Source organism: Malus sylvestris, chromosome 7 (genome assembly GCF_916048215.2).
Source record: "Malus sylvestris chromosome 7, drMalSylv7.2, whole genome shotgun sequence".
NCBI classification, from domain to species: domain Eukaryota; kingdom Viridiplantae; phylum Streptophyta; class Magnoliopsida; order Rosales; family Rosaceae; genus Malus; species Malus sylvestris.
This window is the reverse complement of record NC_062266.1, coordinates 24,956,457-24,975,620: the sequence shown is the minus strand read 5'-3', so window position 1 is coordinate 24,975,620 and position 19,164 is coordinate 24,956,457. Positions and strand designations below refer to the sequence as shown.

The window sequence follows — 19,164 nt, the reverse complement described above, 5'->3', positions numbered from 1 at the left end:
TTTAGTTTGGTTTGAGTCATATAAGTCTAGTTATGAGTCTTAGAGTCTAGTTTTCTGTTCTTAAGTTTAGTTTTGTGTTTTTAAGTCAGTTTTTAGTAGATTAGCATTCCTAGTTAATCCTTGGTCTAGAACGATCCCTACTTACATCTTTGCTACAATTGTCAACAATAGGGTTTAATTTGTGTGTTAAGTTAATTTTCAGAGGAAAGGGGTTTAGGTGGGGGAGCTGGGGAGAGAGTACGCCTATGGCAGAATCCTGCCTTTGGGGTGTTAAAATTGAACTGTGATGCGGCATGGAGGAAAGATACGAGGGAGGGAGGGGTTGAGTGGGTGCTTAAGGACTTTGCTGGGATCCCAATGCTCGCGGGAGGGATAGGAGGGGGATGGTTTGGGGACGCCATTATGGCGGAGGCTGAAGTGATTCGACAAGGGTTGGAGGCGATTGTGGGGAGGGAGGAGTGAGAGGCGAATGGTAGGCTGGTGGTGGAATCGGATTCCAAATGCTTGATTTAGATGCTAAATAAGGAGGTTCCGGTTATTGTGAAGCTTGAGATTTATCTCTAAGATATTTGGAGATTGGGTAGTTTATTTCAGTTGGTAAGGCTTTGCTTTACCCCTCGTCACTGCAATCGTGCAGCCCATTCGGTAACGGCGTACATCATTAAGTATGGTGGGAGATTTGGCTGGAATGAATTAGGACCTGAGTTTCTTTTTAATATTTTAGCCGAAGATGGAAATGTAACTGTTCGTATTTAATTCTAATAAATTATTACCTTTCGACAAAAAAAAAAATGTAGTTCAAATTCGTCTTTGGCAAAAATCGAACCTAATACCTCTCCCAAAATATATTGTTGTCTTGTCTTTAACATGTTCAGAACTTTTTATTATTAATATCAACTAAACATACTTAGTAAGGACTCTGATTAAGTATGAAGAATATAGTTAGGAAGCGGTCTTGTTAAAGTCATCCTATCTAATTCAAGTCATAAACCAGTAAATTAAATTAGGGTCAAGCATCGTAATATGCATCCTCCTAGCTCTCTTCAATTTACAAGAGTACAAGGCATAATTTTAGGGATCTTAATTACGTAAATTAGGAAATTTTAATCCTTTCCAAATATATCCCGTTGACTCACCCCAACACAAACAACAAATATATACACCATAATTTTTTTATTATTATTATTTTATTTGGGTTCATTGTGGTTGTTTCTTCAAACAAAAGCAAACTATAATAGGGTCGATCACACATTTCTTTCTGATATTATATATAGCCTATTATTTATTAGTGAACAATAATTGAATAATTCCTTCATAGAGATAAAGGACATAATTCACATAGATATAATAAATCTCGCTTGGGCTGCTTTAATGGTAGTCTTTACATTTTCCCTTTCACTAGTAGTATGGGGAAAGAGTGGGCTCTAGAAGTACTACTAATTGAGTTTAGGAACTAAATAGTATCACTTTTTTTTTATAGATCGTTCGGCAAAGTTTTTTTTATTTAAAAATTTCACTATTCAATTAAAAATTTTATTTTTAAATTGAAATAGAATTTGTTTAAAAATTTTATAAACTAAATGATATGAAAATTGATGATTGAGTCATGACTTAAGCGTTGATTAACGTGTTCATTCCTATTGGTGACACATTATTTAGTTTGCAAATTTTGTCTAATAATAATTGGCAAATTAACTTTATGCATGGAGCTAATTATACTCATCTGAGTCTATTCTAAGACTAGGGATGGGCAAATACCCATCGGTTATGGGTAACCGCGGTTACCAGCCCATTTAAATTTCACGGTTACAGTTATGGGTAACCGTTTAGATAAATAAACGGTTATGGGTATAACCGTTTACCCGTGAAATTTAAATGGACGGTTATGGGTATTAACCGCGGTTATAAACGGGTAACCGTTTACCCATTTATTTTATATATGCAAAATTAACACAAACCATGTTCCCTATCAGACAAAACTTTGATCAATGCTATTTATTATAGTGCATGATTTATGTAGCTAATATAATATAGTTTTCCTTAACCACTTTAAATTTCATGGTCCATTATATATATTATGTTAATACTTTACATTCCGAGTTAAATAATCCAAGAATACTGTCTTTTAACAGTTTTCGTAACCCAAGAATACTTAGCAAATTTTATATTACCTTCATTGTTAACAGTTAAAAATATCGTCCGTAAACTATTATTTCAATTATTGGAATGGTATAAGGACTTAAAAAATTAAAATGCGGAAATGTATAATGAATGTACCTATAACGGTGTTTAATGGTTAGAAAAAGAAAATTATGACAAAATTTTCTTTTTTAATCTTCAAGTTGTTAAAAAAACACATAGACGGATGAAAAAGGAGTAAATGGTAAAAAAAAAAGGATAAACGGGTTAAAAAATGATAAATGGGTAAACGTGTACTAAATGGTTACGGTTAAATGGGTATACAGTTATGGGTATGGTTAACCATTTATAAATGGTTATGGGTATGGGTATAACCGTTTAGGCAATTACCCAATAGGTAAACGGTTATACAAGTATGAGAATAAACGGTTATGGATAAATAACTGCGATTACCCGCCTGCCATAACCATTGTCCATCCCTACCTAAGACTGTCTTGACCTCAATCTTCATCATTTTTCCCAAATGATTAACAATTCACTTATATCTTCATCCCTATGAAGATTTCTTTTATAACATTGTTCTTATTTAGGTAAGGGTTCCTGCCAAATCATGTGTATATAAAACACTTTTAACAAAATTAGTATGAGATCACTGATATACGATTCACTACGTTCGTCACGTAAAAACCGTCCTAATCAGGCATTCATAATTAAAATCACTCCTATCCTCCTTCTCAGTATCTACCAAAACCAAAGCCTATGGACGATGCATCTAACTTCAATGAAACGAATTAGATTCAACTCAACGGCATGTACTTACTGGTGGCTCAGAATTCATAGCCCGGCCGACCAAGCTGTCCTTGTTTTTTTTTCCTATACAATTTTCCCAAGCTCATCCATGAATCATAATAATGAACTTTTAACCTAACTAATTAATGAAACCTGAATGAACTTTTAACCTAACTTGCATGTGTATATGCAACACATATCATATGCATATCTGATGAATACAGTATTGTAAAAAGAATCTGTAACGAATTCGAATTTGTTAAACTAGCTCTCGGTCTAGCTATACTGTTCTTTACAAAGTTGACAAAGGTTGAGAGAAATCGTAACCTAAAGTCAGCAAAATTGGATAAGTTAAGAAAGATGTGTTGTTAAGCCCTTGTCATAATGCATGCATGGGTTTCATTATGGGAATGCTAAAGGAAATTACTAGTTTGTTTTAGATAGATAAGGTTGGTTGGTACAGTGACTGGTGAGGAATGAAATGGGGAAGTAAAACACATTGATTTTTCTAGGTGGGATGCCTGTGCTGGAATATGCTTGCAAAATGCAAACCCTAGCTAGATTGAATGCGTGATTTCAGATTTTCTCTTTTCTGACTTTGTGCTGCTGCCTGCTTGCTGGGATTTAAGGTTGAAACGACAATGCATTATACAAAGTGACAAGGTGTGAAGGGGGCTTTGAAATTTATATTCCGGATCATTATGATTTTCCTTTTTCCAGATCATATATATGCATGCTCTCTCTCCCCATATATATTGTCATCTATGGAGTAATTTTTTAATATGTTAGGAATACGGCTCGGTACAAGTATTATAGTATAAGTGGTTGGATACTTGAATTTTTTTTTCAACCGCTTGTTTTATAGCATTTGGTGTACCTAGCATATAGTATTCAAGGAACGCTGAACCAGAAGCAATCACTGCAAGCATTCATATCTATCAAAGTGTGAACCTATAATATTTAATCAAGGTCAGACATGTTAACAGCTCCTATATTATTTTCTTCTTATGATACAGTGACCCAACCATTTTCTCAACCTTTTGCTTCAACTACTTTTTCCTATCTTAATTACGTGTTTACGTACTGAGTGAGATAGGTGTAGAATATGGATGAGGATGCTCTGAGGATCCTTTTTGTGAGGATTCTAGGAATTCTCATATTTTATCCGTTTATCGTACATCGTGAAGTCAGTTTTTGTTAAATACTATTTGTGTTTAATTTTAAATAAAGAAATTAATAATGATTTTTGAATCCGGATGAGATCCGAATCCGTCGAAAATGAGCTCTCAGTACTGTCTTGTTTTCTTGTCCTTTTCGTCAATTGATTTGTTCCTTTTTTATCTAGACATGCTTGAACTGATGTCACATTCTATCGTTTCCCAGTTTGATGAAGAAGATAGTGTCGTGTAGGAGTTGCACATCTAAATTGTAATTTCTCTGTTGTGCAATACTTTGAAATTAAGTTTCAATTTTGCAGGTATATCGATTAGTCAAATTCAGAGAAGTATCAATAGACAAATTGATATCAGTAGAAATGTGGGTAAAGATTTAAAATGACAGAAGCTTCTATGAAACATAGAGAGTTATGTTTCCAACTAGCCACTTTTGGGTATCTATCGGTTTGGCCACTTAATTAGGAGGGTATTTATTTTGGGTTGAAACCCTTTATACCTTTCTATTATTCACCGTTTTGAAATCTCTGCAGGAAGAAATCATTACTTAAGGTTCGTTTGCATCAGTGGCGTTAGGTTGGTCCTTTCTATGGCTCGTTGTTAGTTGTTATATGTCTGTTTGGATTTTGTTTAATGAATTGCTCTACCCTTCGACAGAAAAAACCCCAACTTCAACAACTAATGGATCAATGTTTAATGTGACACATAAAATTGGGTGAACTGCCAATTAATTTAGTTCTTAAATTATTACCTGAATGAAAATTAGGTCCCTAACCTTTTTTTATAGAAAAATTAGTCATTGAATTATAAAAATCTACTAATTATAAAAATCTACTAATTGCATCCCTAATATTAGATTCGAAATTACTATATCCAATTTTCCGTCAATTTAAGTCACATTACCTGCATGTGATTAGGGATGGGCAAAATACCCATGGATTTGGGTAACCGCAGTTACTCGCTCATTTAAAGTTCACGGTTATAGTTATGAGTAACCGTTTAGACGAATAAACGGTTATTGGTATAATCATTTATCTGTGAAATTTAAATGGGCGGCTATGGGTATTACCCGCGGTTATAACGGGTATCCATCGGTTATGGGTATTACCCATGATTATAATGGGTATCCGTTTACCCATTTAATTTAATATATGTAAAAATTTAATATATGTAAAATTACCCATTATTTTTCAAAATCTTATTACTTTTTTTAATAAAAAGAATTGTTGAAGGGATCAATTTTTGACAATGATAAGGTGTATATTTATACGTTTAGGGTTGATGAATTCATATGTTTTTTAAATGTTAAATAGTTTCGTGGTCATAACTGATTAACTATATGTTAAATTAATTTATTCAATCGGTTATAGGTATTACTTGCAGTTATAAAGGGTATTCATTTACCCATTTAATTTAATATAACGGTTATATCGGTTATGGGTATTACTCTGTAATCACTTACCTTTGTTGGATTCATGCTAATTGGTGTCGGTGTTCCTAAATGGGATACTAATTCAATTTATACATTTCTTTTGTAGGCCTCTTTTGGTAACAACGAGTTGATGAGACTTTGTGATTGAACGTGCTAAAGCATTAGTGTTCGAAAGTGTTTAGTTTCGGAATATTTTGGAGCTTTGAATCATCTAGTATTCAAGGTAATGACTATTTTTTTGTTTGTTTTTAGAAGCGTTACTTTGAAATCATATGGATTATAATTAAAGACTTGCTTGGGTAGCAGAAAAATATCATTCGTAAACTATTATTTCAATTATTGGAATTGTATGAGGACTTAATAAATGATTAAAATAGGGAAATGCATGCTAAAATGTGCCTATAACGGTGTTTAATTGTCAGAAAATGAAAATTATGACAAATTTTTCTTTTGTAATTTTCAAGTTGTTAAAAAAAACATGTAGACGGGTGAAAAAATGGGTAAATGGGTAAAAAAAAGGATAAACGGGTTCAAAAACTGGTAAACGGGTAAACGGTTATGGTTAAATGGGTACACGATTATGAGTATGGTTAACCGTTGATAAACGGTTATGGGTATGGGTATAACCGTTTATGCAATTACCTAACAGGTAAACAGTTATGCGGGTATGAACATAAACAGTTATGGGTAAATAACCGTGGTTACCCGCCCGCCATAATTGTTGTCCATCCCTACATATGATACATATTGGAGACTAGATTGATAATTTTTCATAAAGAAATAGTGTATGGAGTTAACTTTGTAGGGTAAATTAAATGTTAGATTTGCAACCTATATGAAATGTTAAGGGGTTATAGGCGAGAAAATGACGGTATTACACTCTAAAGTGTGTCAAGTGACTTAAGTTGACTAAAAATTAGATAAAATAACTTTGAATATAATAGTAGTGATGAAATTAGCATTTTTAATGAATTTAGGAACTTATTTTACTAGAAAATTATTTCAAGGACTTAATTTTTGCTGAGGTAATAGTTCATGTAACAGTCCACTCTTAATGAAAAAATTCATGCAACAAACCAACTGTTATTGCTCCACATAATTTCAAATTACAATTGTGAGATATTAATTAATATTTAGAGTCCATACTATGAGTCTATGACAGTACTTCATAGTATAAGATATTCATATTCAGAGTCCATAGTTTTTACTATCCATGCATGGGAGGTTTTTGGATTGACTTATTTGAGTATCTACCCCCTTTTCTAGTTTTATTCTTGTAGGTCACATTTAGAATGATTCTTGAAAGTTTCTTAGTTGGGACACTTTGAAAGTTCATCAAATTAGCTAAATTAATTAAGCTTTTTATTTTATTTGACAAACAATAGGATAATCTACATTAAAATTATAAAAATTACAAAAAGGACAGAGAGTTTGAATCTCAAGATACAATGACATTTTGTGCTTGTGCCAATAATCTACCGCAAAGAAGCTTAATTATTTCATACAGTCGAACAATTTTTGAATTTATGAACATTTGGTAGGGAGGTTTAGCAATGTGAACACATATAGAGGACTTTATCATGACAACATTTTGTGCCAAAAATACATCATCATGTGTAACGGTATAAGTTTCCTTTTATGTGATAAATGATGTCGTTTCATAAACATGAAACACCAGAATGGCAGTGTATTTGTTCGATATAAGTTGCTTTATCAAAGGATGAGAGTCGATAGAGGAAAGAGGGGCCGCCTAGGGTTAGGGTTCTTCTTGGAGGTAACCAATTTCTTGATTTTGGCCCTCTCTAAGCTAGTAGGATGGCTAACTAGTTGGTTAATAAGGGTTGAGATAATGATTCAACGCGCTTTTGGGGCAAATGATGTAATGAAACACGTACTTGATTGGTTTTGGGTAATAGCAGAGGAATCGACGTTTGGTAATTATGTTCGGCTTAGTGACCTTTGGGTTGAGGGAATGTCTTTTCTTTCACACTTGGGGTGCTGGGTTGCTGAGCTGAAGCTCTATTCTGTTGATTGCATCATTCCTCCATGCGCACGCTGGGATTAGGTGTTGTGTTTGGGGGAATGAGATTTAATTGGATGGATGCTGATTAATGGCGATATAGCTCTGATGAATGATGGTTGGAGAAGTAATCTTAAGTGCCTAGATCTATGTATGGGGAATTAGAATCAGTGGTGTAAGAGTGGCCAGAACGCTAAGCTTAAAGGTAATTATTATCTCGATATTGTCTTAATGTTTTTTTAAATTACTTTATCTTGTGAAATGTGGCTTGTTAAGTCACTTGGCCTGTCTAGCTCGTCAATCATTGCTGCTAATTACTTGTGCTTGGTTAAGAGTAGTGTAATTTGTGTTGCCTGTTGCTTCTCTTTATTTCTGACGTTTAATTTTCCGATTAGTTTGTATGCATGCCTATCTCATCTTGCTGTCTATAAATTTGTTGCTGTTGAAGGATTTTTGTACCTTTGCTTTGTTTCTGAAAGCTGAGCCTTTAACCTTCCTCCCTAAAATGACTATCATCTCCCAACTTGAAGCTTTGTCTTCTAGACACCCCAGGATTCCCTTCAGTCCCAATTTACCTTCCTGGGTCAATAGATTCGCTTCTCCTCAACCTGGCCAACCCCCTGTGGTTGTTGAGGGTTTTAGGGGTACCTTTACTCTGGAGAATTGAGTTACTAGTGTTTCGACTAGTCTCTACTCAAACCTCAATATGGAACATATGGAGAACATGGTACTCATGGAAAAGCTTGTGGGGAAGTAGATTGAAGCTAGAACCATTAAGTGGAAGTTATGTCTTACTTGGGGTACGGGGGTTAAGAATCCCTTTTATCTTGATCACTTTGGTCACCATTGGTATGCAGTGGAGTTTTCTGACCAAGAGGAGCTTGAGTATGTGTTAGACAATAGACCTTGGTATGTTAGGGGTTAAATCTTCCATCTGGAGAAGTTGACCGCTTTTTTTTGTGACGTGGAAATGATTTCTAGTCTTAGAGTATAGGTTCAGATTCCAAGACTTTCGGTGCAGTATCGGGATGCTGAAATCCTGGAGGTGATTATGCAACCTGTGGGCACTTTCATTAGGGCTGATGAGAATTCTTTGTCGGGTCTGAATGGTTTGTTTGTGAGGGTGTCGCTTGAGGTGGATCTGAGGCTTCCTTTGAAGAGAGTGATGGTTATCATTGATGAGGAAGATATCTCGGTGTTGCTGAGTTACGAGAAGTTGTCTAAAGTTTGTTTTTATTGTGGTCGCAGGAGATCGGAGGGCCACAAATGCTCGGTTATTGAGGACAGAGATGGGTGGCTGCTGGTGGATAGGTTATTTGAGGATGAGCTGCTGGTTTATTCAGCTGGTGTTGAAATATCTGAGGAAACCAGGCAGAAGCTGCATAGGGGGGTATGTTGGTATTTCCTCAACCGGTGTTGGGGGAGGATGTGATCTCTAAAGATGAGGAGGAGCTGGAGGTGAGAAAGCAAGTTAAAACTGGGAGGAGAATATGAGTAAGGGTTGGAATACTGTGGTTTCTTGGAAGAATTGGTATGACAATGTAGTAAGGGGAAACAAGACTTGGGTCTTGAAGGCAGACTTAATGTCCAAGTGGATGCTTGATTGTACTTTGAGCTCTGGTGCAACTATGAGGGGTGGAGCTAAGATTGCGGCAAATGTTGACAAGGGTAAAAACACGATGGAGGAGGATGAGGAGTTCATGAAGGCTGAAAAGGAAAACAATGAGTAGGTGCAGTATCTAGGGAGTAGGAAGATGGGTAGAAACAGTGGTAATGGCGATGTTGGGGCTAGCTATGTTGTTAAGGACGTTGATTAATGAATTGTCTTGTCTAGAATTGCAGGGGGTGGGGCAGACCTGATTTTGTCCCTCAGTTTAAATTTCTTTCTAGTTTAATTAAGCTTGATATCTTGTGTGTTCTAGAACCTAGGTCTGGTCTTAGTAAAATTTCCAAGAATGTTTTTTTGTAAGTGGTTTAATGGAATGTTTTTTTGCAAAAGGGAATAGGAAAGCCGGTGGGCTTTGCCTATTCTGGCATGACCAGAACTTATCTATTAATGTAATTGCCTCCTGCCCCAGATTTATCCATTGTAGTATTAAAATCTTAAAGTCGGGTGTTAATTTTTTATGCACTTTTACTTATGCCTTTCCACAAAAATGCATGCAATCTCAACTATGGGAGGATTTCTTGAGTCTCTATGGTATCAATACTAACTCGGCAACCCTGGATGTTGATTGGAGACTTTAATAACATTTTAAGTCTTAGTCAAAAGGTGGGGGGAGATAGAAAATGTGCACAGGGTTAACTTTGCTGAGTTCTTGAAAGATGGAGGCCTTGTTTCTTTCTCTGCTTCTGGTTCCATTTACTTGGACTAATGGGCACAAAGATAACACTTTAATTTTTGAAAGATTAGATAAGGTTCTTGTAAATGCAACCTGGTTGAACACATTTCCAAATGCTAATCTCCACAATTATCCGATTTTTTGCTCGAACCATAGTCCTATTCTATTAGATTGCCTTCCTAATAACCAGTGTAATGTCGTTGGACGTTGTACCTCAAGTTTATGGCTATGTGGTTGAATCACCAGATTTTATTAATATTGTTAAAAAAGCTTGGAGTATGGATTTTAATGGCAACCCTAATGATAAGCTGAGGGGGTTGTCTATGAGCTTTGAAATCTCTGGCTAGAGTTTGGAACAAGGAGGTCTTTGGTAATGTCCATGAAAGAGTGCGTGAACTTTTTGAGAAAATTAATGTACTCTGTTGATGCACAAAATCAGTGAGGATTTTGGTACAACAGAAAATGTTAAGTTTGTGACCTTCACTAGATTGCTCCGATCACTAGTGTGAATAAGTATGTAAATGGATAGGGACAGGAAAGCAAACACAAGATGTACGTGGTTCACCCAGATTGGCTACGTCCACAGAGTAGAGGAGTTCTCATTAATTATGAAAGGTTTACACAAGTACATAGGTTCAAGCTCTCCTTTAGTAAGTACTAATGAATGATTTAGTACAAATGACATTAGGAAATATTGTGAGAGAATGATCTCAATTTATAGAAGAGAGTTTCTAGTTTCATTCTAACATTGACACGTGTTGTGTTGTGATTGGCTTTTGATGTTGACACGTGTCGCGCTATGATTGACTTCTGATGTCGACATGTGTCGCGTTGTGATTGGCCTCCTAGTTTGAGGGAAACTCTTTTGGGTCCTTGACGGTATAACGTTGTCCGGTGTTCAGTAGTTTCAGGATTGGTCAAGTATGGTACAAACATACTCCAAGCCTAGAGTATGAATGATTAGAACAACCTTCATTTACTAGCCGAAGAGGCAATGTTACGAAATGAGTTAAATAGAGCTCTTAGTAATGAGGAAATCCTTTAGGCTCAAAGAGCGTGAGTTAACTAGCTTCAACTTGGTGATAAGAACACCAAATTTTTCCAAACGATGACAAATGTTAGACGAAAGAGGAATGGAATTTTGAAAATTAAGGATAATATAGGGTTTTGGTGGTTGAAGGGGGAAGGAATGGAACATGTTTTTGTGCAGGATTTTAAACTGCGATTCACTGGTCATCCTGGTTCGAATAATACTATGATTACAAGTTTCATTGAAATAATTGATACTTGCATCACTGAAGGCTAGAATAGGGCTTTGCTTAGCCCAGTTAGTGATGATGAGATTTGGAAGGCTATTAATGTCATTGGAGCCTTGAAGGCCCTAGGCCTTGATGGATTCCATGCCTTGTTTTACAATAAGTGTTGGGATGTTGTTGGTCCTTCAGTCATAAGTTTAGTCGAAGATTTCTTTACGAATGGATCGAGCCTGAGGTTAATTAACCATACGAACATTGCGCTCATTCCTAAAGTGGAAAATCCAGAAACTGTGGTTAAGTTTAGACTTATTAGCTTGTGCAATGTGGCGTATAAAATAATTACGAAGTTGATGGTTAATAGACTTAAACCAATTCTAGAAACTTGCATTTCCAATAACTAGGGGGATTTTGCTCCAAATAGGTCCATTCATGATAACATCCTTATTGCTCATGAAATCCTTTCAACGTTTAAACGTAAAAAAAGGAGAACCTTGAAAAGGCTTATGATATGCTGAGTTAGGATTTCATTAGGTTGGTGCTTGTTAGATTTGGATTTAACAATCAGTGGATCAATCTCATTATGGAGTGTATTACTTCCACCTCTTTGTCTATTCTGATTAATGGTAAGGCCCATGGGTATTTCTATTGTCACATCCCGGCCTGTGGTGGACCACTTCCCGGGCCCGCCCCACCACCGTAGTACAATATTGTCCGCTTTGGGACCCGACCACGCCCTCACGGTTTTGTTTCTAGGAACTCACGAGCAACTTCCCAATGGGTCATCCATCATGGGAGTGCTCTGGCCACCTTCTCACTTAACTTCAGAATTCCGACGGAAACCGAAGCCAGTGAGCTCCCAAAAGACCTCGTGCTAGGTAGAGATGAGAATATACATTTAAGGATCACTTTCCTGAACGATGTGAGATATTACATCTATCCTTCAACGGGAATTAGGCAACGGGACCCCTTGTCTCTATATATTTTCATTTTATGCATGGAACCTTTAATCAGGCATTTTAATGCTCTGGCCCTCTCTCCTAGAACTAGCTTAGGGCTTTTGACTTCGCCTAGAGGTTTTAAGGTTTCCAATTTAATGCTGCTGACGTTTGTCTCATTTTTGCTAAAGCGTCAAAAGGTGCTGCTGGGATTATTTTGAATGTTTTGAATACGTTTGTGTCCGCTTTTGGACAAAAGATAAATTTTAATAAATCTTCTCTCTATTTCTCGGAGAATGCTACTAATCACGTTCGTAATGAGGTCACTAATATTATCAAAATCCAACACAAAAGTACAATTGGTAAAATATTTGGAGATAAACAATATTATTTGTTGGAAAGACCCAGTAAATACAAAGGATATTATGTTAAAAATTAAAAATAAACTAGCTGGATGGAAAGCTAACACTTTATTGAGAGATGGTAGAGTTACTCTGATCAAGGCCAACCTTAGCGGTATCACATGATGATGTGTTTTAAATGTCTAAATAAGTTTACAAAGATGCTTGATAAGGAGAATAGGAAGTCCCTTTGGGGGAGGGAAAGTAAAATGAACCCTGTTGCCTGGAATAAGGTGTGCCAGCCCAAATGCAATAGGAAAGGTGCTCACAGATGATCAAAATTGGTGGGTTCAATTAGTTAAACAAAAATATTTAAGGAGGGAGAATTTTATGGAGGCTAAGGTCAAATATCCCTTGACTACCAAGATAATGAGACTTTGTCAAGTCTTAGTTTAGCCCTCCTCATATGTTGGCAAACCTGGAAGATGAGGAATCAAGTTGTTTTTAATAATGCCAAAGCTTATCCTTCTAGAGTGGCTTTGCTGGCTTTTAACATGGCGAATGACCACACTAATGCCAATAAGAAAAATCTTATATCTAGCAGGAAGCAACATGGGCTGATTAGATGGCAACCCCCTCGTGGTGATTTCTTCAAACCGAACTTCGATGGCTCTGTTCAGAACTCTGCGGCGGCTGCGGGATTTATCATAAGGAATTAACACGGAGAACCGGTGATTGCCGGAGCCAGGTCCTTGGGGGAAACTTCCATCAATGTCGCGGAATGTCTCGCTCTTAGGGATGCCCTTTGGATTGCGAGGAGTAAAGGGTTTTGGAAGGTCTTGGTGGAGGGTGATTCAAAACTGGTGATTGATGCGGTGCAGGGCACAAGTGGTGTTCCTTGGCGGGTGATGAATATATTTGAGGACATCAAAATAATTGCCAGGTCCTTTGAGTAGTCTCAATATGTTCCGTGAAGCAAACTTTGTGGCAGACACTATCACGGATGCAGGTTTTTAGCATGCAAACCTTCACATTTGGGATAGATCTTTACCGTTTGTTGCTTGTCGAGCTCTTCAAGTCTTCTGTCACATTATCTAAACAAGATTTATAACACGGTATTTTCGCTATATAAGCACTTCTGAATCCTTGTGTTTGTAAAACTACGACAATAATATAACCCCCTCTTTGGGAAAGGGAGCTTACATCCAGCTACATAAAGTGAGAGGGTCAATGCGCAACAAAATTTTCCTCATGGTAACCTACATTATATAAGGTAGTTTATAACTTTAGAACCGAAAGTGACAGGAAACGTTCACGCTCAAAAGTCCGGGCTCCTCTCATCCACAGTGATCTACAAGTCAAAACAGTTTGATCAGATAAGCCACAAAACATAGGTTTGAAATGTAAAGATTCTTTTCGGTAAGAGTGTAATTCCAGGTTGTAGAAACCGTACCTTTGTGAATCAAGATGATTTGCATATGGAAAAATCCATGTGTAGGTAAGCTACACTGGCCATGAAAACGAAGAAAAACGTAGACACCAACATCAGTGGTTCTGCCAGCATAAAGACTGGGTTGAAGGTGTAGTAAACCTGCCACATAAAGCAAAGGAGAGAGATAGGTTCAGCCACTAATATACATAATATTTTAAGGGTTGTGCACGGCATACATGTATGGGGACAATATATAAAGAGCACGAATCTAGGAAATTTAATTCCGTCACTACACAGCTTCAATACTAATCAACCTAGTGGTTCAGCACATGTTGTATGACCATTTCAAGGGTGAGCATATATATACTAGGACCAATGCCCTAACCTTGCAAACTAAAATACATGCTAATCTATGAGGCATATTTCTATCATAGGATACTATTAGGTGAGCATAACTGATCCTAGATACGCTCCCACAAATGACACAGAAACAAAGTCAAGCCTTGAAAAGTCCTGCGCACACTTTACATGAATTTAAAGGGCATTAAGTTCTCCAAGTGGTCAGATCAACCTCAAAACTTAATGGCAATACAAGGAGAGCCAAAATTATAATTTTACAGTTCAGAGTAGTAAAATGCCTCAATAAGTAATTATAATACTTGGTAAAGTCCAACCAATGTCAGTGATCGAATAGCCACCTGGAAATGAGAGTTGTGTTCTGGAACTACGTTTCTCTTTTTGAGAACCACCACTGTCCTTCCAGCAACATCAAGGTATGAATATTTGGTCTGCAGATATAAGAATGAAAGATATGCACTTAATCACTATCATATAGAAAGAAAAAATATTTTACTTGCATCAAAAAACAAATTTGTTGTGCAATTTGGATAATTCCAAAAATAATGAAACAAAAAAAAAGTTTTTTTCTTGGCAACGAAAAATAGAGTTAAAATTGCTTCAATGCACTTTACAATTAATCAGCTGTATAGAGAAGGTTTAGAATTATATTATATAATGGTGTTTTTGGACATCAATAAAGGCCTACTATCGGATTACCTCTAGATGTTGCTCAACTGAAAAAGGAACCACAGCAGAAGGATTTTTTGATCCCTCTGGTAGCACAACCTGAAATACAACAGTTCCTGAATCAGTAAATTAATATTCCCATGTCTAAGGGCAAACAAAATGGAAAAAAGATCTGACAAATCTGCAAAATATAGAAACATAAATGCAAAAACATAGTACTAAACCCACTTTTACAGTTAACTTGTCTACCACCGTCTCAGCAAGAGGACAACCAAAAGTGAAATTGAGGTATCGCCTGCCATCAGGTGACTCAAAAAGGAAGTCTTCCAGTGGTAACCCGTACCCAATTACAAATGTAGCTTTCCAACCACCAAATAAAGGATAGCGTGGCTCAATTTCAAGATCCGACTGAAAAGAAAGTATTGAAAAAGTCATGATTAATAGAACCAAAATCAGAGTTGTATATGCAAAACATGGGGATATTATTCTGCATTGTTTTTCTATGTGAACTTCCCCATCCATTTGCTATAATGATATTAGGTTTCCAATGGATGGACAGATAAAGAGAGAGCCTACGAGGATGGCAACAAGCAAGCAAAACTTATGTACAAGGATAGCATCATAGAATATATAAATTGTTTCATTGCCGTGGAGAAAAGCCACCTTTAGATATTCTGTACGTAAATGTGAGGATGAGATGTTTCCGATTTCATCTCGGTAGTAGACAGAATGAACCCTAGGAGGTAGTCTGGCTAGAAGATGTTTGAATGAAGAGACACCACCAGCATGTGGCCTAGATTGATAGTCAACCCTGCCAAAAGGAAGCCTTGGAAGATCAATTCTAAGAATGAAAAAACATAACAGTTTTTTTATGGGCATCAACATACATATTTATTTCCTAACAAGCAAAAGACAAACTAAAGGCTGTCTTAACATTGGTCATCTATTACACAAAGTAATTGCTATCTTTTGCATTCTTCAAACTCAGCTGTGTAATGATAAGTCTCTAAAGTTTGCCTTTTGATATTCACTTGCATGGTCCTTACGATTGATGAATTATTTATTTTGCAAATATAAGTAGCTTATTCAAAATTTTAAAACCATTTACATATTGTTATGTCTTCCGGAAATTAAATGAGGATGACTTCTTGTATGAGATTGGTTGTCTAATAAGAGGCCCTTTTCAGTTTGTCTTAGGCCCCAAAAGGCTCAAGATCAACCTTGACCATATATTGGAGACTCAGTTTTTCTTTTAAATAGGGTGCTTGTATTTATTTATATCCATGTCATACATGGATCCACACACTTGTACAGAAAGCAGGATTTGCAACTCATCAAATAATGAAGAAATAGAGACATTTATGATCAATTTATCCTACAAAAGTTTTACTCATTCAATTTTATTGTATCAAACTTTTTTCACCGACTGCAACTCTTTACATTAAATACACAAGATAAGACCAGCAGCAGAGCTTACCTCGAAAATATTCCTTTGTGTCGAGCACCAGCATGTGCCAACTTGTAATGCTCTGTGATCTGAAGATTGCCCCAGTGAGATACTTCCACTTCGCGTACAAGCTCCTCAACAACAGCAAAAGCATTGTTATTCTCAAAATGAACAATTATTGGAGAATAAGAGTATGCTGGGCGATCCTTGTATGGCCCATACTTTATTTCGGAACCAGCACGGTTAGTGGACTCTACTCTTGTAAATGATTCCACCCTAGTACTAGGCGTTCTTATAAAAGTAGTCTGCTGCTTGACATAATACGGTGACAATATTATTGCACCATCACGGTAATAGACCAACTGAGACTCTGATTGGCTTATCTCCGCTGGGAAAGGCTCCAGAGAATGTGTCAATATGTAAAGCACCTCTAGTGTTGCAGTTTCACCTGAATTTAGTGGGTGGAGCAACGAGATAGAAAACGATTTAGCCCCATTTGGTGCATCAGGTAGCTCAGTGGGATTGACTTCCAGGGGAACATAACTTTTCTTTTTCTTTTTTCCAACAGTGATAGCTGCTTTGAGCAATGCTAGGTGATCAACCTGTGTGGGTGGAAAAGCAAGAAGTACTTCCGAAACAGGAGATGTGCCAGTGTTTTCAACCTGAAAGACAACTCCATCAATTTAATAAAATATAAACATCCCAGTAGAGTACAATGAGAAAATTATTACTTTCAAAATGACTAATTCGTATGATCATAAAGTATCTTTGTCTACAGTGTCAAGTTGGTCACCGTTACAAGCATAGTGTCCCAAACTCGCAGGTGGCATGCCAATTAGTAAAGACTAAAATTCAAAACTCTCATATTGTGATTCTATTATCCACATTACGCCATATTTGGGCCAAAAACAATGGAGTGGAGCATGACAACTTAAATCAAACCTTATTTGTCAGGAAAATGCTTCTTAACAGTTAAGACCATGGTTTATAAACATAACGACCCACATCTTCCGGTATTCAAAATAAAAAAAAAAGTAGTTTGTAGTCATATAGACAATAGACGGACAATCGTACAAAGTACATTTAGCATGCCAATTTGTAAACATAACGACCCACATTTTCCAGTATCCAAAATAAAAAGTAGTTCATTCATCCATATTATGCCAGATTTGGGCGAAAAACGATCTGAGTGTAGCATGAAAAATCAAATCAAAGACTGAACCAAAGCTCAAGTATCCACATTCATGCCGAACACGATAAATGAAAAAAACGCACAAAATCTCAAACCGTGATAAAGATTTAAAATTCCTAACCCATCAAAGTTTCGAAATTTTCACAAATTGGGTTCAATTCACTACACAGAAAATCCAACAATACAGAAAAATCCATACCTTTAACGTCAAGAAAACCTTCACAATATGGGAGGTCAAGTCAATCTGCAACACAATAAATTGATCAAATCAAAGTAATTAGATATAAGCAAATCAAATTTGAGTATTGATGGAGCGGAAATGAAAGGAAGGAGCTTACTCTGCGCTCGGCGTTAAGGATCTGGAGATCCTGAGGGGAAGAGGAATAAGCGAGCAGGGAGAGATGGGAGAAGATGGACAAGGCTATGACTAGCTGACCTAAGCTTCGCAGAGCTTCCATGGCTTCCGGTGATAGAGTGTGTGTTAGCTTAAGCTTGACCTCCTGCGACGACTGAACGATCATCGAAGTATATAATGGGGAAAAGGCTTTAGCAGGCTATTCCAAGGTATTCAATACCTTTGGGCTTCATGGGTCTTGGGCTTAAGATGGACCTGTTTTGGGGTTGCCCATTTTTTATTTTTGATCAAACGATACGATATATCTATAATAAATTAGAGAGAATAAATTGGTATCAATTTCTTCATTCATAATATTTCAATATTAGACATCCTAATTACAAATAAAGATAAATATCGTGAACCTTACTACTGAGTTGAAGTTGACTGGCTCATCTTATTGGTTTCAGTACTTTTATTTTCCGACTTTATTGAGGTAAATTGACAATTCATCTAATCTTGTGAAAAACCTTTTTAGATCGTAAAAAATAAAAATAAATAAAATTGGTCCATGTCAAAAGGATGGATGTATAGATTCTCTAAGAGATGGATGCAAGTATTTTTTTTTTCTTTTGAACAAACTATATTATCTACATTAAGGGAGAGATGGTGGGCTTAGCCTCACAATGGGCTAACAATAATATGGTTCAAATTCGTCTTTGGCGAGAATCGAACATAAGACCTCTCACTTACAAGTGAAGAGAAATATCACTAGATTGTAGTACTACTACTAAGTGATGAATGCAAGTATTATTGGCACTAAAATATATGTGGTACATGTTTGACAAATATATATATATATATATAGATATATATATATCTATAGATATATATATATATCTATAGATATATATATATATATATATATATATATCTATATATATATATATAGGGATAGCATTAAGGGACAAATATTTTTACAAACATTTTTATACTTCTTTGTAGCCTTTAGATTTTATAATATCCAAGGGTTCTTATTTATTCATTAAGGGCCCGTTTGTTTGACCTTCTTAAGTTTCACTGGACTAGACTCACTTACTAGTCCAGTGTTTGGTGAAAGCGGGACAACGTTTAATGGTACTAAGTCGGACTCGTGCCGACTAAGTCCTTCACTGCGTGGTCTTAGCGAGGCCCCTCAAAACGTTTGGGATTGCTAATCCCGTCTCCGAACTTGCGTTGTGTGCAACAGTGTTGTCTACAAGCATGCCTCTCTGCAACTCCATTTGCCTCCATGCCCAGATCTTAAA

The 19,164-nt window shown here is 36.4% G+C and overlaps 1 protein-coding gene and 1 long non-coding RNA gene across 2 annotated transcripts; one reads left to right on the top strand and one right to left on the bottom strand.

Annotated features, from left to right (window-relative positions):
* Positions 1 to 6,985: 6,985 nt before the first annotated feature.
* LOC126627640 (uncharacterized) lies at positions 6,986 to 9,660 on the top strand. The gene is made up of 2 exons (XR_007625093.1): positions 6,986 to 7,757; positions 8,801 to 9,660. It is a non-coding gene; the product is annotated as an uncharacterized LOC126627640 (long non-coding RNA).
* A 3,870-nt stretch (positions 9,661 to 13,530) lies between these two features.
* LOC126629558 (dolichyl-diphosphooligosaccharide--protein glycosyltransferase subunit 1B-like) lies at positions 13,531 to 18,050 on the bottom strand. The gene is made up of 9 exons (XM_050299636.1): positions 17,862 to 18,050; positions 17,723 to 17,767; positions 16,362 to 16,993; positions 15,548 to 15,695; positions 15,113 to 15,292; positions 14,915 to 14,983; positions 14,557 to 14,646; positions 13,880 to 14,017; positions 13,531 to 13,777 (listed from the first exon to the last, which is right to left on the bottom strand). The coding sequence occupies exons 1-8, from the start codon at positions 18,042 to 18,044 to the stop codon at positions 13,889 to 13,891; spliced, it is 1,476 nt and encodes a 491-aa protein (XP_050155593.1). The 5' UTR covers positions 18,045 to 18,050; the 3' UTR covers positions 13,531 to 13,777; positions 13,880 to 13,888.
* Between the last annotated feature and the right edge of the window lie 1,114 nt (positions 18,051 to 19,164).